The sequence below is a fragment of the Callithrix jacchus genome, chromosome 9, assembly GCF_049354715.1.
Source record: "Callithrix jacchus isolate 240 chromosome 9, calJac240_pri, whole genome shotgun sequence".
NCBI classification, from domain to species: Eukaryota; Metazoa; Chordata; class Mammalia; order Primates; family Cebidae; genus Callithrix; species Callithrix jacchus.
The window spans coordinates 38,578,632-38,596,396 of record NC_133510.1 but is presented as its reverse complement, the minus strand read 5'-3'; the positions used below and the strand labels follow the sequence as shown (position 1 = coordinate 38,596,396).

The 17,765-nt window shown below is 41.1% G+C and overlaps 1 protein-coding gene across 3 annotated transcripts in view; it reads right to left on the bottom strand.

Moving 5' to 3' along the window:
• PKP2 (plakophilin 2) overlaps window positions 1–17,765 on the bottom strand; it is a 123,211-nt gene that overhangs the window by 84,282 nt on the left and 21,164 nt on the right. For all 3 annotated transcript variants that reach the window (XM_009003647.5, XM_002752378.6, XM_054238178.2), the window contains exon 4: window positions 10,238–10,373. In XM_009003647.5, coding sequence (XP_009001895.4) covers window positions 10,238–10,373 — 136 coding nt within the window. The remainder of the gene's footprint in view (window positions 1–10,237; window positions 10,374–17,765) is intronic.

Below are 17,765 nucleotides of genomic sequence, written 5' to 3'. Positions count from 1 at the left end.
ATGGAGGTTGCAGTGAGCCAAGACTGCGCCACTGCACTCCAGCCTGGGTGACAGAGCAAGACTCTGTCTCAAAAAAAAAGGGAAAGACCTAAAGAAGTCCAACATATATGTAATTATAGTTCCCAAGAAAGGAATAGAAAAAATGAGAAAATTTTCTAAATTTGATGAAAAGTAGAAATTTGCGTATCTATGAAGCTCAGTGAACTCCCAAGCACAAGAAAACGAAGAGAAACTACACTAAGGCACATGTGACCAAACCGATCAACACCACCAGTAAGAAAGAGAAAATCTTAAAAGCCTATGGAGGGGGGAAGAAAAGACATGGATGGAGGAACAAAGATAAGGATGACAGGAGATTTCTTGTCTAAAACAATGCAAGTGAGAAGACAGTGGAACAACTTTCTTTGAGACAGAGACGGAGTCTCACTCTGACGCCCAGGTTGGAATGTAGTTGCTCACTGCAACCTTCGCCTTCTGGGTTCAAGAGATTCTCCTGCCTCAGCATCCTAAATAGCTGGGATTATAGTCATCTACCACCACACCTAATTTTGTATTTTTAGTAGAGACAAAGTTTGATCATATTGCCCAGCCTAGTCTCAAACTCCTGGCCTCAACTGATCCGCCTGCCTTGGTCTTGCGAGTGCTGGGATTACAGGTGTGAGCCACTGTGCCCAGCCAACTTTCAAGTACTAATATTTAGAAACCTGTCAACCTGGAATTCTAAAGCCAGAGAAAATATCTTTCAAAAGCAAAGATGAAATTCTTTTTCAGACATACAAAAGCTGAAATAAGGCCGGGTGTGGTGGTTCACGCCTGAAATCCCTGCATTTTGGAAGGCCAAGGTGGGTGGATTATGAGGTCAGGAGATTGAGACCATCCTGCTAATACAGTGAAACTCCATCTCTAGTAAAAATACAAAAAACTTAGCTGGGCGTGGTGGCACGCGCCTGTGGTCCCAGCTACTCGGGAGGCTGAGGCAGGAGAATTGCTTGAGCCCAGGAGGCGGAGGTTGCAGTTCGCGGAGATCGCGTGGAGATCGTTACTCCAGTCTGGGTAACAGCAAGACTCCGTCTCAAAAAAAAAAAAGAAGCTGAAATAATGCAGGTTTGCTGGCAATTAACTAAAATAAATATTTAAAAAAATTTTTTTTCAGGTAGTCCGGGTACGGTGGCTCACACCTTTAATCCCTGCACTTCGGGAGGGGATCACTTGAGGAGGACTCAAGTGAATTACTTTGGGAGGTGGGTGGATCACTTGTGGTAAGGAGTGAAAGATCAGCCTGGCAACATAGCAAAACCCCATCTCTACTAAAAATACAAAAATTAGCTGGGCGTAGTGGTGGGCGCCGGTAATTCTAGTTACTCGGGAAGCTGCGGCAGAAGAATCACTTGAATGGGAAAAGAGGAGGTTGCAGTGAGTCAAGATCGCACCATTACACTCCAGCCTGGGTAACAGTGAGATTGGTCTCAAAAATACATAAATAAATAATTAAACAAATAAATAATCTTGCCTCACCATCTTGGACCCTGTGAAGGCATGCTAGGAATAGAACTTCTAAAAGGAAGTATGCCTCGAAAGCAGGCTGTGGTCCAAGGCCATTTTTGCTGGCTATAAGCGGGCTCTCTGGAATCAAAGGGAACACACATCTCTTCTTAAAATTGAAGGTGTTTATGCCCGAGTTGAAGCAATTCTATTTGGGCAAGAGACGTCCTTATGTATACAAAGCAAAGAACAACACAGTGACTTCTGGCGGCAAACCAAACCAAACCAGAGTAATCTGGGGAAAGGTAACCCAGGCCCACGAACACAGTGGCAAAGTTCACGCCAAATTCCAAAGCAACCTTCCACTAAAGCTATTAGACACAGAATCCGAGTGATGCTGCCCCCCTCAAGGATTTAAACTCATGAAACATTAATAAATAAAAGTGGGCTTGTAAAAATCAAAACAAAATTAAAAAATTTTTTCATGTAAAGATAAATGATAACACTATCTACACAAACAGACAAAGAGCACTGGAGCAACTTAGATCAAATGGACAAATCCCTTGAAAGACACAAACTACCAAAGCTCACTAAAAGAGCAACTGACAGCCCAAATAGCCCCACAGCAGTTAAAGCAACTGAATTTGTACCTAACATCCTTCTCACACGTGTAAAAACTTCAGGCTGAGATGGCTTCATTGCTGAAGTCTACCAAGCATTTAAGGAAGAAAAAATACCATGACTAACCAAACTTTAAAAAACTTGAAAAGGAGGGAATACTTCCCACTTCATTCTATGAAACTAGTACTACCCTCAACTCAAAATCAGACAGACATTACAAGAAAAAAAAAGTACAGATCATGTCTTTTATAAATACAGAAATTTCTTAACAAAATTTTAGCGAATCTAGTCATAAAACTTAAAAATTGACAGTATATCATAACCAGGTGGGGTTTATGAATTGAATCACATTTTAAAATCAAGGTAATTTACCTAAACAGCAAAATTAAAATTCAAAACCAGAAGGACTCAGGTGGATCACTTTGGTAGGTGGGTGGACCACTTGAGGTCAGGAGTGAAAGATCAGCCTGGCCAACATGTCAAAACCCCATCTCTACTGAAAATACAAAAATTAGCCAGGTGTAGTGGCAGGTGCTTGTAACTAGCTACTTGGGAGGCTGAAGCAGGAGAATCGCTTGAATGGGAAAGATGGCAGCTGGAGTGAGCCAAGCTCTCACCACTGCACTCCAGCCTAGATGACAGAGTGAAACTCAGTCTCAAAAATAAAAAAATAAACAAACAAATAAATAAATATTCTTGCCTCATCATTTATTGGATCCTGTAGATGTCTGCTAGGAACAGGATCCTATTTCAATATTAAAATATTTCAATAAATGTATATTTCAATAGATGCATAATTTACTATTTCAATAAATACATAAAAACACTCTGAGAAAATCCAACATCTATTTGTGATTAAAAAACAAAAACTCAAAAAAAAATGAAAGCAGAAGTAGAAGGTAAGTTCTTCAACCTGATAAGGTCATTTACAAAAAATCTACAGGTAACATAATACTTAAGGGTAAAAGAAAGACTGAATACTTTTGCCCTGAGATCAGAAACAGGATAATATGTCCACGCTCACCATTTCTTTTCAAGATTGTAGGAGAGGTTCTAGCCAGTACTCACTCTCTCTCTTTCTCTCTCTCTCTCTCTCACACACACACACACTCTCTCTCTCTCGGTAAATATATATGTATATAAATTATCTATTCTATATACTAAGCAATGAACAACCAAAAATAGAAATAAAAAAGCACCATTTACAATAGCATCTGGAAATACGATAAACTTAGGGATAAATCTAAGAAAAGACATGAAAGACCTCTACAGTAAAAACTGTAAAAGTCTGCTGAGAAAAACTGAAGACCTAAATAAATGTTAAGATGTACCATGGTCATGGGTCAGAAGACTCAATATTGTTAAGATGTCAATTCTCTCCACATTAATCTACAGATCCAGTGAATTTCTAACAAAATCTCAGCAATAATTTTTTAAGAAATTGACAAGCTGATTCTAAACTTCAAATGGAACTGCTCAAGACCCACAATAGCCAACATAACTTTTAAAAAGAATAAAATGGAAGGACTAACATTACCTAATTTCAAGACTTACAAAACTATAGTAATCAAGACAGTGTGGAATTTGCATAAAAACAGACAGTCTTCATCTTTGCTGAAGACTAATTATGCCGGTACTATTACCCAACACGTCCCTTTCTCTGAATCAGATGATGAGAAGTTGGTCCCTTTCTGGGTAAAGGCTTTCTGAAAGTAAGACTTAACCGGTTGACTTGAGTCATGTTTATTTGCACTAGGATCTAAGACTGTTTCACATCCCCAGTTTTCTCACAAAAATCAATTTTCTCAAAATTCATTTAGGAAATGATAATACTTGGGAATAGTAAGCCTTCAAAAATAATCTTACAGGCTGGTGTGGTGGCTCACACCTGTAATCCCAGCACTTTGGGAGGCCAAAGTAGGTGGATCACTTGAGGTTAGGAGTTGGAGACCAGCCTGGGCAACATGGTGAAACCCTGACTCTACTGAAAAATACAAAATTAGCCGGGTGTGATGACAGGTGTCTGTAACCCCAGCTATTCAGGAGGCTGAGGCAGAAAAATCACTTGAACCCAGGAGGCAGAGGTTGCAGTCAGTGGAGATTGTGCCACTGCACTCTGGCCTAGAAAACAGAGTGACTCCATCTCCAAAAAATAAAAATAAAAAAGACAAATAGATCAATAGAACAGAATACATGGTCCAGAAAGACTCGCACATATGTGATCAATTCCTTTTCAGCAAAGATACAAAGACAATTCAGTAGTGAAATAAAAGTCTTTGCCAAAAATGACAGCTGAACAATCAAATTTACATATACCAAAATAGGAACTTCAGTCCATATCTTAGAATATATAAAAATTAATCACAAATGAACCACAGAACAACTATAAAATATAACATTTACAAAACCTCTGGAATAAAATATGGATTATTTTCTAACCTTTGAATAGGGAAAGATTTCTTGGATACACATGAAAAGCACAAACCATAAAGGGGAAAACTGAATGAATTAGACCCCATTAAAATGAAAAACTATTAGGAGAACAAAAAAATGAAGCACAACTGGGACAAAATATTTCCATATTACATATCTGAGAAAGATCTTGTATATAGAAAATATTCAAAAACTTTCCAAATTCAATAATAAGAAAACAAGAAAATAAAATAAAAAATGGGCAAAATAATTGAACACACATTTCACCAAAGAAGATACGTAAGTGGCAAGTAAGTACGTAAAGAGATGTTCTGGCTGGGTGTGGTAGCTCATGCCTATAATCCCATCACTTTGGGAGGCCAAGGTAGCTGGCTCCTTTGACAGGAGTTGAAAACCAGGTTGGGCAACATGGTGAAACCCCACCGTTACAAAAAATACGAAAATTAGCAAGGTGTGGTGGTTTACAGATAGGCCCAGCAACTTGGGAGGCTGAGGTGGGAGGATCACTTGAGCCCGAGAGGTGGATGTTGCAGTGAGACGAGATTGTGCCACTGCACTCAAGCCTGGGCAACAGAGGCAGACTCCGTCTCAAAAAAAAAAAAAAAAAAAAAAAAAAAAGTTCAACCCCTTTGTCACTGGGGAAATGCAAATTAAAACCAAAATAAAACATCTCTACAAACTTGCAGGCTAATATTAAGGCTCACTATATCAAATGTTAAGATGTGGAGGAACTGGAACTCTCATAAATTGCGAGTGGGAATGTAAAATGGCACAGCTACTTTGTAAAATGATTCAGCAGTTTCTTAAAAAGTCAAACACATTCCTATCATACCATCCAGGCATTTACTCCTAGGTATTTACTTAAAAGAAATGAAAGCATATGTCTACATGAAGACTTGTACACAAATGTTCATGGTAGCTTTATTTTTAATAGCCAAAATTTCTGATACATACAACATGGGTGAATCTCAAAAGACTTAACCTAAGTAAAAGAATTCAGAGTATGGAGAGATCCAAGATGGCTGATCGCTAACAGCTCGGGATTGTAGCTCCCAGTGAAAGAGCAGAGAACAAGAGGATGCCACACTTTCAGACAAATTTTCATCGCCCATGGACCAGAAGATTCCCAGTGGAGGAGCCCCACGGGTCGCCAGTGCGACTCTTGTGGCTGGCGCAGCGGTTTTGCCGGCGCCTTGGCATGGCAGCTCTTCATGCAGAGTAAACAGGACTGGTTCCCCTACTGACCCAGTGTTTGGAGCTCCGGGAAGGCAGAGCCGCTTGTTACGGACTCAAGAAGGAAGCCAGACCGGAGATTCCCGGGCAGAAGAGCACCATCAGTCTTATCGCTGCTATTTTGGCTGGTGCAGTGGGTTGCTCGGATTCCAGCACTGGGAATCAATAAATTGGATGTCCACTCAGAAACCTAATTACAAAGGCGGTAATTGTAAAGACGACAGATGGATAAATTTATAATAAAGGGAAGAAACCAGCCTAAAAAGGCTGAGAATACCCAAAATCAGAACCCCTCTCCCTCTACAGGGGATTGCAGTTCCTCATCAGCAACAGAACAAGCCCTGATGGAAAAGGACTGTGTTCCATTATCTGAAGTAGGCTTTAAAAGGTGGATGATAAGAAACTTGTGGGAGTTAAAAGAACTTGTTCTAACCAAATGTAAAGAAACTAAGAACTTTGAGAAAAGGTTTGATGAAATGCTAACAAGAATAGACAATATAGAGAGGAATATAAATGAACTAACGGAGTTGAAAAATACAACACGAGAACTTAGTGAAATATGCACAAGTTTGAACAGCCGAATTGATCAAGCAGAAGAAAGGATATCAGAGGTCGAAGACCAACTTAATGAAATAAAATGAGAAGACAATAGAGAAAAAAGGATAAAAAGGAATGAGCAAAGTCTCCAAGAAATATGGGACTATGTGAAAAGACCTAATCTACGTTTGATAGGTGTACCTGAATGTGATGGAGAGAATGAATCCAAGCTGGAAAATATTCTTCAGGATATTATCCAGGAAAATTTTCCCAATCTAGCAAAGCAGGACACTATTCAACCCCAGGTAATACAGAGAACACCACAAAGGTATTCCTCAAGAAGAGCAACCCCAAGGCACATAATCGTTAGATTCACCAGGGTTGAAATGAAGGAGAAAATACTAAGGGCAGCCAGAGAGAAAGGTCAGGTTACCCACAAAGGGAAGCCTATTAGATTTATAGCAGATCTCTCAGCGGAAACCCTATAAGCCAGAAGAGAGTGGGGGCCAATATTCAACATCCTTAAAGAACAGAACTTTCAGCCCAGAATTTCATATCCTGCCAAACTAAGCTTCACAATTGAAGGAAAAATAAAATTTTTATGAACAAGCAAGTACTCAGAGATTTTATTACCACCGGGCCTGCTTTACAAAACCTTCTGAAAGAAGCATTACACATAGAGGAACAACCAGTATTAGCCTTTCTAAAAATATACCAAAAAGTAAAGAGCATCAACATAAAGAAGAATTTACATCAACGAATGGATAAAATAGCCAGTTAACATCAAATGGCAGTAACCCTAAATTTAAATAGACTAAATCCCCCAATCAAAAGATACAGCCAAAACCTAACGATATGCGACATCCAGACCCATTTTACATCCAAAGATACACAAAGACTCAAATCAAAGGGTTGGAGAAAAATTTACCAACCAAAGGGGAGAGCAAAAATAAATAAATAAATAAAAAGCAGGAGTTGCAATTCTCGCATCTGATAAAATAGATATCAAAGCAACAAAGACATAGTTGTAAAAGGTTCAATGCAAAAATAAGAGCTAACAATCCTAACACCCAGATACATAAGACCCATAAAGAGATTTAGACTCAACGAGACAGAAAATTAATAAGGATATCCAGGACTTGAACTCAGATCCGGAACAAGTAAACTCAATAAATATTTATAGAGCTCTCCATTTTAAATACACAAAATATACATTCTCCACCTTAAATACACAAAATATTGATCGGCCATTATTAATACCCATTTTTAGAATAAAGCAATATTCCTGTTCTCTCTCCCTCTTTTTCTTCCTCTTTCTTCCTCTCCTTCTCTCCTTTTTTTTCTTTCAAAAAAAAAAATGTCTCCAGTAGGAAGTGAACTGATACGGCTGAAGAGAAGCTTTCTTTAATCTTTCTTATACTCTGAGGATCTAAGTATGATTAATAACTTAATTCAAAGCTTGACACAACTAACATATATTCATTCATTCACATAGTTACTGACTCCAAAAGTACTAGTTTAGTTATTGCTATGTGCAAAGCACTGACCTCAAGTATAGGAAATATGAATATAGTTAAAAACAGATATGATTCCTAATGTACAGTACAAATCTTGTGGAAGAGATAGCACTTAATAAAGTAATAATAAAAACAAAAGCAAATAGCATCTGTGGCAAGTAAAGGAGAGAAGTACTGGAAAAAAAAAGAATTCAGAGTAAAAAAAGCTTATATTCTATATTATTCCATTTATATAAAATTCTAGAAAATTCAATCTAATCTAGTGACAGAAACCAAATCATGGCTGGGCATAGTGGCTCACGTCTATAACTCCAGAACTTTGGGAGGCTGAGGAAGGAGGACTGCTTGAGCCCAGGTGTTCCAGAGCAGCCTGGTCAACACAGTGAGACCCCCGTCCCTACAAAAAATACAAAAATTAGCTGGGCATGGTTGTGTGCGCCTACAGTTCCAGCTACTCAGGAGGCTGGGGTGGGAGGATTCCTTGAGCCCAGAAAGTTGAGGCTGCACTAAGCTTTGATCGCATCACTGCACTGCAGCCTGAGTGACACAGTGAGACCTTGTTTCAAAAAGAAAGGAAAGAAAGCAGATCACTGGTGGTTTTCGGAGGCTGTTAGTAGGCTGGGGGCAGGTGGGATATACGGATTACAGAGGGGCACAAGAAAACGCTGGAGGTGATGGATACGTTTGTGATCTTGATCGTGATGATGGTTTTATACTGTCAAAACTATATCAGATTATACCTCAATAAGGTCGTTAAAAAAAATGAACCAATAAAACTGGTATATTTAGATAACAGAAATCTATGCAGCATCTTAAAAGAATGAGGTAAAATTAACATATATTGAAGATTTCTAAGATACAGTGTGAAAAAATAAAGTCCTGTAAGTAGTAAGTTACCATCTGATTTTGTGTTTTAGAAAAGGATACTCAATTGTTTCAACAATTGGTTCTATGTGTATAAAATATCTCTGGAAAGACTGAAAAAATTGATATATGTGTTTGTGTGAGAGAGAGACAGAGAGAACAGAGGAGATACAGGCTGGAGTTTAGAGAAAAAGAGACGTACTTTCATTGAATACCTGTTTGAGCTGTGATTCCTCCTCTTTCATGAATGTTTCACTTTTTAAAACAAATAAAAAATAACCTATTGATTCTATCTTTGGGAATCTGTCCTACAGGAACAAAAGTGTCAAAAGATATAGGCACATAGCAATTAGTTGAACAATTGTTACAAATGTTAATGGAATCATTAAATGAAAAAAAGTTGCCAAACATTGGCCTCTGGGGATGGTTCTAAATGGGGAGGTTGGGAGACAATAAAAGACCGGGAAAGTTTGTGTAGCAACTTACTTTCTACATTTCTGAATTGCAGAAAATATTTTTGGTAATGAGTAGATGCTTCCTTTTAAAGTAAAAGACCTCAATTTTTTGTTGCTTTGTTAAGATGAGTCTTCTGTCGCCCCGGCTGGAGTGCAGTAGGGCAATCTTGGCTCATTGCAGCCTCTGCCTCCTGGGTTCAAGTGATTCTCCTTCCTCACTGGGATTACAGGCATGTACCACCATACCTGGTTAATTTCTGTATTTTTTTTCAGTAGAGTCTGTTTCATCATGTTGTCCAGGCTGGTCTTGAACCCCTTGCCTCAAGTGATCTGCCCGCCTCAGCCTCCCAAAGTGCTGAGATTACAGGGGTTAGCCACTGTGCCCGGCCATTTTTTTTTTTTTTTTTTTTTTTTTGGAGATGGAGTCTCCTTTTGTTATCTAGGCTAGAGTGCAAAGGCACAATCTTGGCTCACTGCAATCTCTGTCTCCTGGGTTCAAGTGCTTCTCCTGCCTCAGTCTCTGAGTAACTGGGATTACAGGCATCTGCCATCATGCCCAGCTAATTTTTTGTATTTTAGTAGAGACAAGGTTTCACCATGTTGCCCCGGCTGGTCTTGAACTCCTGACCTCGTGCTCTGTCCACCTTGGCCCCAAAGTGCTGGGATTACAGCTGTGAGCTGCTGTGCCCAGACTTTTTTTTTGTTCCCCTGAGATAGAGTCTTGCTCTATCACCCAGGCTGGAGTGCAGTGGTGCGATCTCAGCTCATTGCAACCTCCGCCTCCCAGGTTCAAGCAATTCTCCCGCCTAAGCCTCCCAAATAGCTGGGACTTCAGGTGCCTGCTACCGCACCCGGCTATTTTTTTAATTTTTAGTAGAGACGGGGTTTCACCACGTTGGCCAGGCTGATCTTAAATACCTGATCTCACGAGCCACCCGCCTCGGCCTCCCAAAGTGCTGGGATTACAGATGTGAGCCACTGCGCCCAGCCCCAATTTTTAAAAATTTAAATAAAGTATTCGTTTCAGTGTGCAAGGTCACCATGATAGAAGTGAAAGTGTGTTGTGCTTTGCAATGGGCTGAAGATGACACTCACCCTCTTCCGAGCTTCAGACTTCTGGAAGCACTCATGCTGTATGAAAGTGGCTGCAGCAGAAATCCTGGACGGCGGCGTGTGGTCTGCATCAAGCATACTCACTGCTCGCTCTAGAGTCATCTCCATGTCTGCATTCCTAGACAAACAGGCACAGATTCAGCCAGATTCCAAACCTCCCTTCTCCTGCCTACCAACCTGGTCCTCCAGAGATGACTCAGCTAATACTGGAAAGCACTAGAACATCTGAACCTTGGTTTTTCTTCAGCCAAAAGAAAAATCAGCACCCAAGATGAGAAGGCAGAGGTACTTACTGGCCAGAAATACTACAGCTCTGATGAGACTGGAGACCCTGGATGATGTCATTGGATTGAATTTTAACATACACCAAAGAAAGAAGCTGAATTTTTAAAGATAAATATGAGGCTGAGGTGGTGGATCACTTGAAGTCAGGAGTTCAGGACCAGCGTGGCCAACATCATGAAACCCCATCTCCACTAAAAGTGCAAAAAATTAGCTGGGCGTGGTGGTGTACAGCTGTAATCTCAGGTGTAATACTGTAATACTCAGGAGGCTGAGGCAGGAGAATCATTTGAACCTGGGAGACAGAGGTTCCAGGGAGCAGAGACTGTGTTGCTTCACAGCCTGGGCCAAAGAATGAGACTCTATCTCAAAAAAAAAAAAAAAAAAAAAAGATAAATATGTATCATATGATACTTACAGCTTTAAAAGCAACTTTAAAGGCACAATAAGAGTTTTAAAAGAATTTTTAAAAATGTGTTTACAGAAATTAAAAATTATTTCTAGGCTGGGCATGGTGGTTCACATCTGTAGTACCCCAGCACTTTGGGAGGCTGAGACAGGAAGATTGCTTGAGTCCAGGAGTTCAAGACCATCCCTGGCAACACAGTGAGACCCTGTCTCTACAAAAAACAAACAAAATTAGCTGGGTGTGGCAGCGTGTGCCTGTAGACCCAGATACTTGGAAGAGGTAGGAGGATCGCTTGAGCCTGGGAGGCCAAGGCTGTAATGAGCCTTAGTCACACCACTGCACCACAGCCTGAACAATAGAGCAAGACTCTGTTTCAAAAACAAACAAAATAATGACTAAAGACACACTTTAAAGGTAATTTAGGCCTGTTTCTGGCTTCAAAGAGGGTTATACCAGATTCATTCTAGGTAATAGAAACAGTAATGAATACTGAGGAGTTTTCCAGTATCTACTAGCAAGCATAATGAGGAAATACTCTTTTCTATCAGGCTAACCCATGAATATATACACATGTGTACAGGTGTGAGTGTGTGCAGCATTGTGAAGGGTGTGCCTGTGTGGGGGTGGGTGTGGTACAGGTGGGGTGATAAGCAGTAATGTGCCTCATGACTAAAAACTAATACCCCTGCTTCTGAAACACATGTTCAAACACAGAAGGGCTACCTCATAAGTATAAGGGTATTAAAAGTGAAGCAGAAAATTTCTGGCATCTGTACTGAGAATTACATGATGATCTCATATTTTTAATGTGCCTCACAAGTCAATTATAATTGGTTAAAAAAATTCAGGCTATTACCATTAAAACTAGAATTCGAGTCATTTTTATCTAATATACACACACGTTTTAAAGGAGATGGAAATATTTTACATTCATGGAATCTGATGCCTTTACAGAGAATCAGAACTCTGTGAGTCTAGTCTCAAGCTCAATAGCAAAGCTTTACCAGCCATCACTGCAGGTGTTTTAACTAGTGAAAGATCATTCATAAGAACAGCCTTCTGTTAGGCAGCCTTTTTTTTTTTTTTTTTTTAACATTGAGCCATTAATCTATCTCATAAGCCATACATGACTCAGGAAAGTTTGAATTTCCCATCTCTAACACCCACATACAATTCCATTACTCTAATCCTTTATTTTCCTGAACATGATTGACACAGAAGCTCTGTGTTCACACTTAGGCAACCCAGTGCGATTTCACTTTATCACTAAAAACAATCCTAAACGAAATGAAGACTTCCTCAGCAAGGTTTACTACAGCTGTCAGGGGTCAACTTTCTGTTTTGTTATTGTCTATCAAGTCCACCTGCACAACATGGCATACATTCTGGACCAGGTCTGTCTCCATTTCCTGTCATCCTCAACCCCTTTCCCTCCCACTCCTTGGATCTACTACACACCCCTCCAATCACTTCGTGTTTTTAATCTTTCTGTAAACACTGCCACCTTCTTCAGAAACCACCTTTGACTCTTCCAGGAAACTTATCATATTACCTAATCCTTATCCATTCTTCAAGACTCATTTCAAATATCTTAAATTCTTCTTGTTCTTTTTTTTAGAAAGACACAGTCCTGTTTTGTTACTCAGGCAGGAGTGCAGTGATGTGATCACAGCTCAACATAACCTCAACCTCCTGGGCTCAAGTGATCCTCTCATTTCAGCCTTCTGAGCAGCTGCGACTATAGGTGTGAGCCACCACTCCTGACTAATTTTTTGAGACAGAGTCTTGCTCTGTCACCCAGACTGGAGTGCAATGGCACGATCTCGGCTCACTGGAACCTCTGCCTCTTGGGTTCAAGCAATTCTCGTGCCTCAGCCTCCTAAGTAGCTGGGATTACAGGCACCTGCTACAACGTCTGGCTAATTTTTGTATTTTTAGTAGAGATGGCGTTTCACCATGTTGGACAGGCTGGTCTCAAACTCCTGACCTCGTGATGTGCCCACCTTGGCCTCCCAAAGTGCTGGGATTACAGGCGTGGGCCACAGTGCCCAGCCAAATTCTTTAATTTTTTATAAAGATGGTGCCTTGTGTTGCCCAGGCTGGTCTCCAACTCCTGGTCTTAAGCAATCCTCCTGCCTCAGCTTAAATATCTTCATTTCTGTGAAATATTTTCCGCGTCCCTCTCCCAGAGAGAGCTATTCTTTCCTCCTCTGTTCTACTACAGCATTCCCCCACGCCAGCCCCTTTTCTCTCTTCTTCCCTTCTTCTCTCTCTTTCTTCCTTTCTTCTCTTTCCACTCACTTATGAAACAATTATTGAAGCCTGCAGAAGAAACCTGGCTTGGGAGGTGGTGTTGGGCCTGGACTGGAGAACCAGGAAGAGAAGTTGTTCCCCAGCCCCACTGACCCCTGAACATATTCTCCAGAAGTGAGTCTTTTCAACAATTTTTAAAATATCAGTATAAATTTTAAATAGTAAGAGAAAGCAGTGTAAAATACCATTAGTCAGAATATGAGACGTTATGGGGGCGGAGGGGAACAACCCAGTAACTTGGTCAGGTGCAGTGGCTCAGGCCTGTAATCCCAGCACTTTGGGAGGCTGAGGCAGGTGGATCACCCAGCCAACATGGTGGCTGAGACCAGCCCAGCCAACATGGTGAAACCCTTCTCTACTAAAAATACAAAAATTAGCTAGGTGTGGTGGTGGGGGGGCTGTAATCCCAGCTACTCAGGAGGCTGAGGCAGGAGAATTATTTGAACCCAGGAGGCAGAGGATGCAGTGAGCCAGGATCGTGCCACTGCACTTCAGCCTGGGCAGTAAGAGCGAAACTCTGTCTCAAAAAAACAAAACAAACAACCCAGTAACTTGTGTTTGTGTGTAATCCCCAGTAGCCAGTGTTCTGCCAACTAACAACACAGCCCTGCCAGGCTGGTTTCCCTGATATTAGAATATGGCTACACTTCTGAAGGCAAAGCAAACATAAACTAATGAATGGATAGCTCCTACTGAGTGTCAGACACTCAGTAAATGCAAATCCCCACAAATATTTTAAAGTGATGATGAAAGCAGTGCTTTGGAAAGATGACTCTGGAGTGGACACGTGTATGCTGAAAGAAAGAGACCATGTTGAGGGCACTTCAAAAAGTTCAGCTGAGGCAAAAAAGCCTTGAACTGGGCTGTTAAAAATGGAAATGGAAAAAAAAGTATAGTTGAAAGAGACGAAAAATCAAAGAACTAAATAAAGCAGGTCATCATTAAGAGGACATGGAGGGAAGTCACTATGATCTGTTTCCTGCTCTGCAGTGCTATTGAGTCACAGATTGGACTGGCAATCCAGTGAAGAGCCACCGTCTCTACTTAGTCTCCCTCAACTAATCTCAGAGCACATTGCTCTTGTGGGTTTTGTTTGTTTCATTTTTTTTTTGAGACAGGGTCTCACTCTGTTGCCCAGGCTGGGGTACAGTGCCGTGATTATGGCTGACTGCAGCCTGCACCTCCCAGGCTCAGGTGATTCTCTTGCCTCTGCCTCCCGCATAGCTGGGACTACAGGCATGCACCACCACACCCAGCTAATTCTTGTATACTCTGTACAAATAGGATTTTGCCATGTTGCCCAGGCTGGTCTCAAATTCCTGGGCTCAAGCAATCTGCCAGCCTCAGCCTCCCAAAGTGCTGCAACTACATGTGTGAGCCACCATGCCCAGTCCTGCTCTTGTTTTCTTTAAATTTCTGTAGACACTAACATGTACCATGCAACCTAGCACTTGATGACATATCCTATTTTATTTTCCACTGCTCCTCTTGTAGACCATCATATATCCCACTCAATTTTTATATTTAATTTATTTTTTTTGAGACTGAGTCTCACTCAATCGCCCAGGCTGGAGTGCAATGGTGCGAAAGCAGCTCACTGCAACCTCTGCCTCTCGGGTTCAAGCGATTCTACTGCCTCCCCAGTAACTGGGATTATGGGCACCCACCACCATGCTCAGCTAATTTTTGTATTTTTAGTAGAGATGGGGTTTCACCATGTTGGCCAGGCTGGTCTTGAACTGCTGACCTCAAGTGATCCACCTGCCTCGGCTTCCCAACGTGGTGCGATTACAGGTGTGAGCCATTTTCATCTGTTGTGATGCTTACTGGGAAGAGCCTATGAAGACCCTAATACTCATCTGTAGAACCACCACTCTCCAACAGGTCAGAAATCATGGTTTTAGACAAATTCATATAGAACTTTCTTCTGGTGATGTTTAAAAACCTTTTTCATCAGTTTGATTTAGAACATCAGTTTCATCAGTGTGTCTCTCTTTTACTGAGAGACATGGAAGTCTCAGTTTTTAGCTGCATTAGTCACTGTTTAACCAGCCATTCATCTTTTGGAAAGCCGTGTCCATTGTTTACCTTAGGTCATTATTACAGGCTTATGGTTATATCTAGTTAATATTTAATGTACATGAAAGACTACTCCTTTACATGTGGGAATTTCACTAGGCATAAAAAATTAAATCCCCAAAATAGGGGCTGGACAGAGCTTGAAATATGAGACAATGCGGGGCAAAGGAGAACACAGTGTGTGGTCTCAGGGCAGGGGTCCCAGGGAGCAGCCTGGGGAGCTGAAATGAGCCATGGAGCCCAGCAAAGGAAAGGGGAAAGTCAGGGAGGCAGAGGCACCACCTTGGGCATCTATCTTCCTCATTACACAAAATACTTCTGGCTCCTTCTCCTTCTAACAGAGAGACAAATTTTCCTTTCAACATCAGAGAAAAAAGTTGATTTCTATGACTTCTACTCTCTACAATTTGGGGAAATCTCAGGAAGAGATTCCTTACTCATTATTTTTAAATTTCTTGACCTCAACTGTTCCTTCTATTCTTTGAAATATGATTAAATATTCTAATACAATTTACCCTTTCTATTAAAACAATAATTGAAAAATAGTATAACTAATACTTCTTCAAGAATTTGAGCAACAAAACTTAGATGGCAAAAAGTAAAGTTTATATTTCATTTCTCCTTTAATTCCTTTGCTCTTTCACCATACTCTTATTTATTTATTGAAACAAGATCTCATTCTGTTGCCCAGGCTGGAGTACAGTGGCACAATCACTGCTCACTGTAGCCTCAACCTCACTGGCTCAAGCAATCTTCCCACTTTAGCTTCCGGAGTAGCTGCGACCACAGGTGGGTACTACCATGTCAGGCTAAGTTGTTTATTTTTAATAGAAATGGGGGTCTCCCCATGTTGCCCAAGCTGGTCTGAAACTCCTGGGCTCAAGCAATCCTCCATCTTGGCCTCCCAAAGTGCTGGGATTACAGGTGTGAACTACTATGCCTGGCCTCATCAGATATTGTTACAGTTCCTACTTTAGACTTACTTCCATTTTAGGGTGCTGAGAATATAAAGATGATTACGCATTTACAAAAAGCTCAAAGTCCAGAGGGAGAACAGATAAGAACATGAATAGCCACAATATATTATTCTGATAAAGACATGCAAGGCTGCTATCTGGGGCACCTCAGCTAGACTGGGAAGGAAGTGGTCAGAAAAAAGGTGGTATCTGAGCTAAATCCAGAATTATAAGTAGTCAGACAAAAATCCAGAGTTGCATATGTAAAGATCTGGAGTGGGGAGAAAGAAGGAAAGAGAGAGAGAATAAATATGGATGAATATCTTGCATTAAAGAAAGAGGTTCCAGGTGGTTTGGGTGTTGGTATGTGGGTATGTTTGGGGATGGTGGTGATGATGGCAGAGAAGAGTAGAAGGCGAAGAGGTTGAAGTGATAAGCAGAGATGAAAACACAACGGGCCTTGTAGGTCTGGCTAAAAGCATGAATACTTACTTAGTGGAATTATGGAAGGGTTATAAACCGGGGAGAGAAACAATCAGAGGTGGAAAGATAATTCTGACAGTCCTAGAGAACGGTTCTGACTGAGCAAGACCAGAGACAGAGAGGCCAGTGAAATGGAAATGGAAAAAAGGGTAAAAATGTAAGACCCATTATAGAAGGAAAGATATGGCTTGGTGATAAGTGAATACAGAAGAAGGTAAGAATGACTTCCAGGTTTGAAAATAGTAGACTAGGCTGGGTATGGTGGTTCATGCCTGTAGTCTTAGCACTTTGGGAGGCTGAGGCGGGCAGATCATGAGGTCAGAAGTTTGAGTCCAGACTGACTAACATGGTGAAACCCCATCTGTACTAAAAATACAAAAATTAGCTGGGCATGGTGACATGAGCCTGTAATCCCAGGTACTCAGGAAGGTAAGGCAGAAGAATTGCTTGAACCCAGGAGGCAGGGGTTCCAGTGAGCTGAGATCACGCCCTTGCACTCCAGGCTGGGTGACAGAGTGAGACTCTGTCTCAGAAAAAAAAAAGTAGACTACAGCAGGAGGAGATGGGCGGAAGTTGAGGATAGGGAGTAGATGATGAGTTGAGTTTAGGATATGCTGAGTTTGAAACGCCCAGGAGGTTGTTAGATTTTCACTTAGGTCCAGAATTTGGCATTGAGGATGGAGATGAAGACAAAACTTTGAGAACCATAAGGATACAAGTGAGGTACACAGGGCCTCTCTGGAAGAGCATCAGGACTTGGAATAGAAAGGTTACTGAAGATGCCTTCTTTGGGCAGGCATAAAGGGAGCACGGAGAGAAGACTGACCAAGAATGGCTGGAGAGGCGAGCGGAAAACCAGGGGAAGCTGGTGCCCTCAAAACCAAGGGATGAGAGAATTTCCTGCAGGTTTAGGAATATAAGGACTGCTTATATTACCCAGTATACTGTCTGTGTAGGATGAAGCAAATAAGGCAGTCATTGCTACATT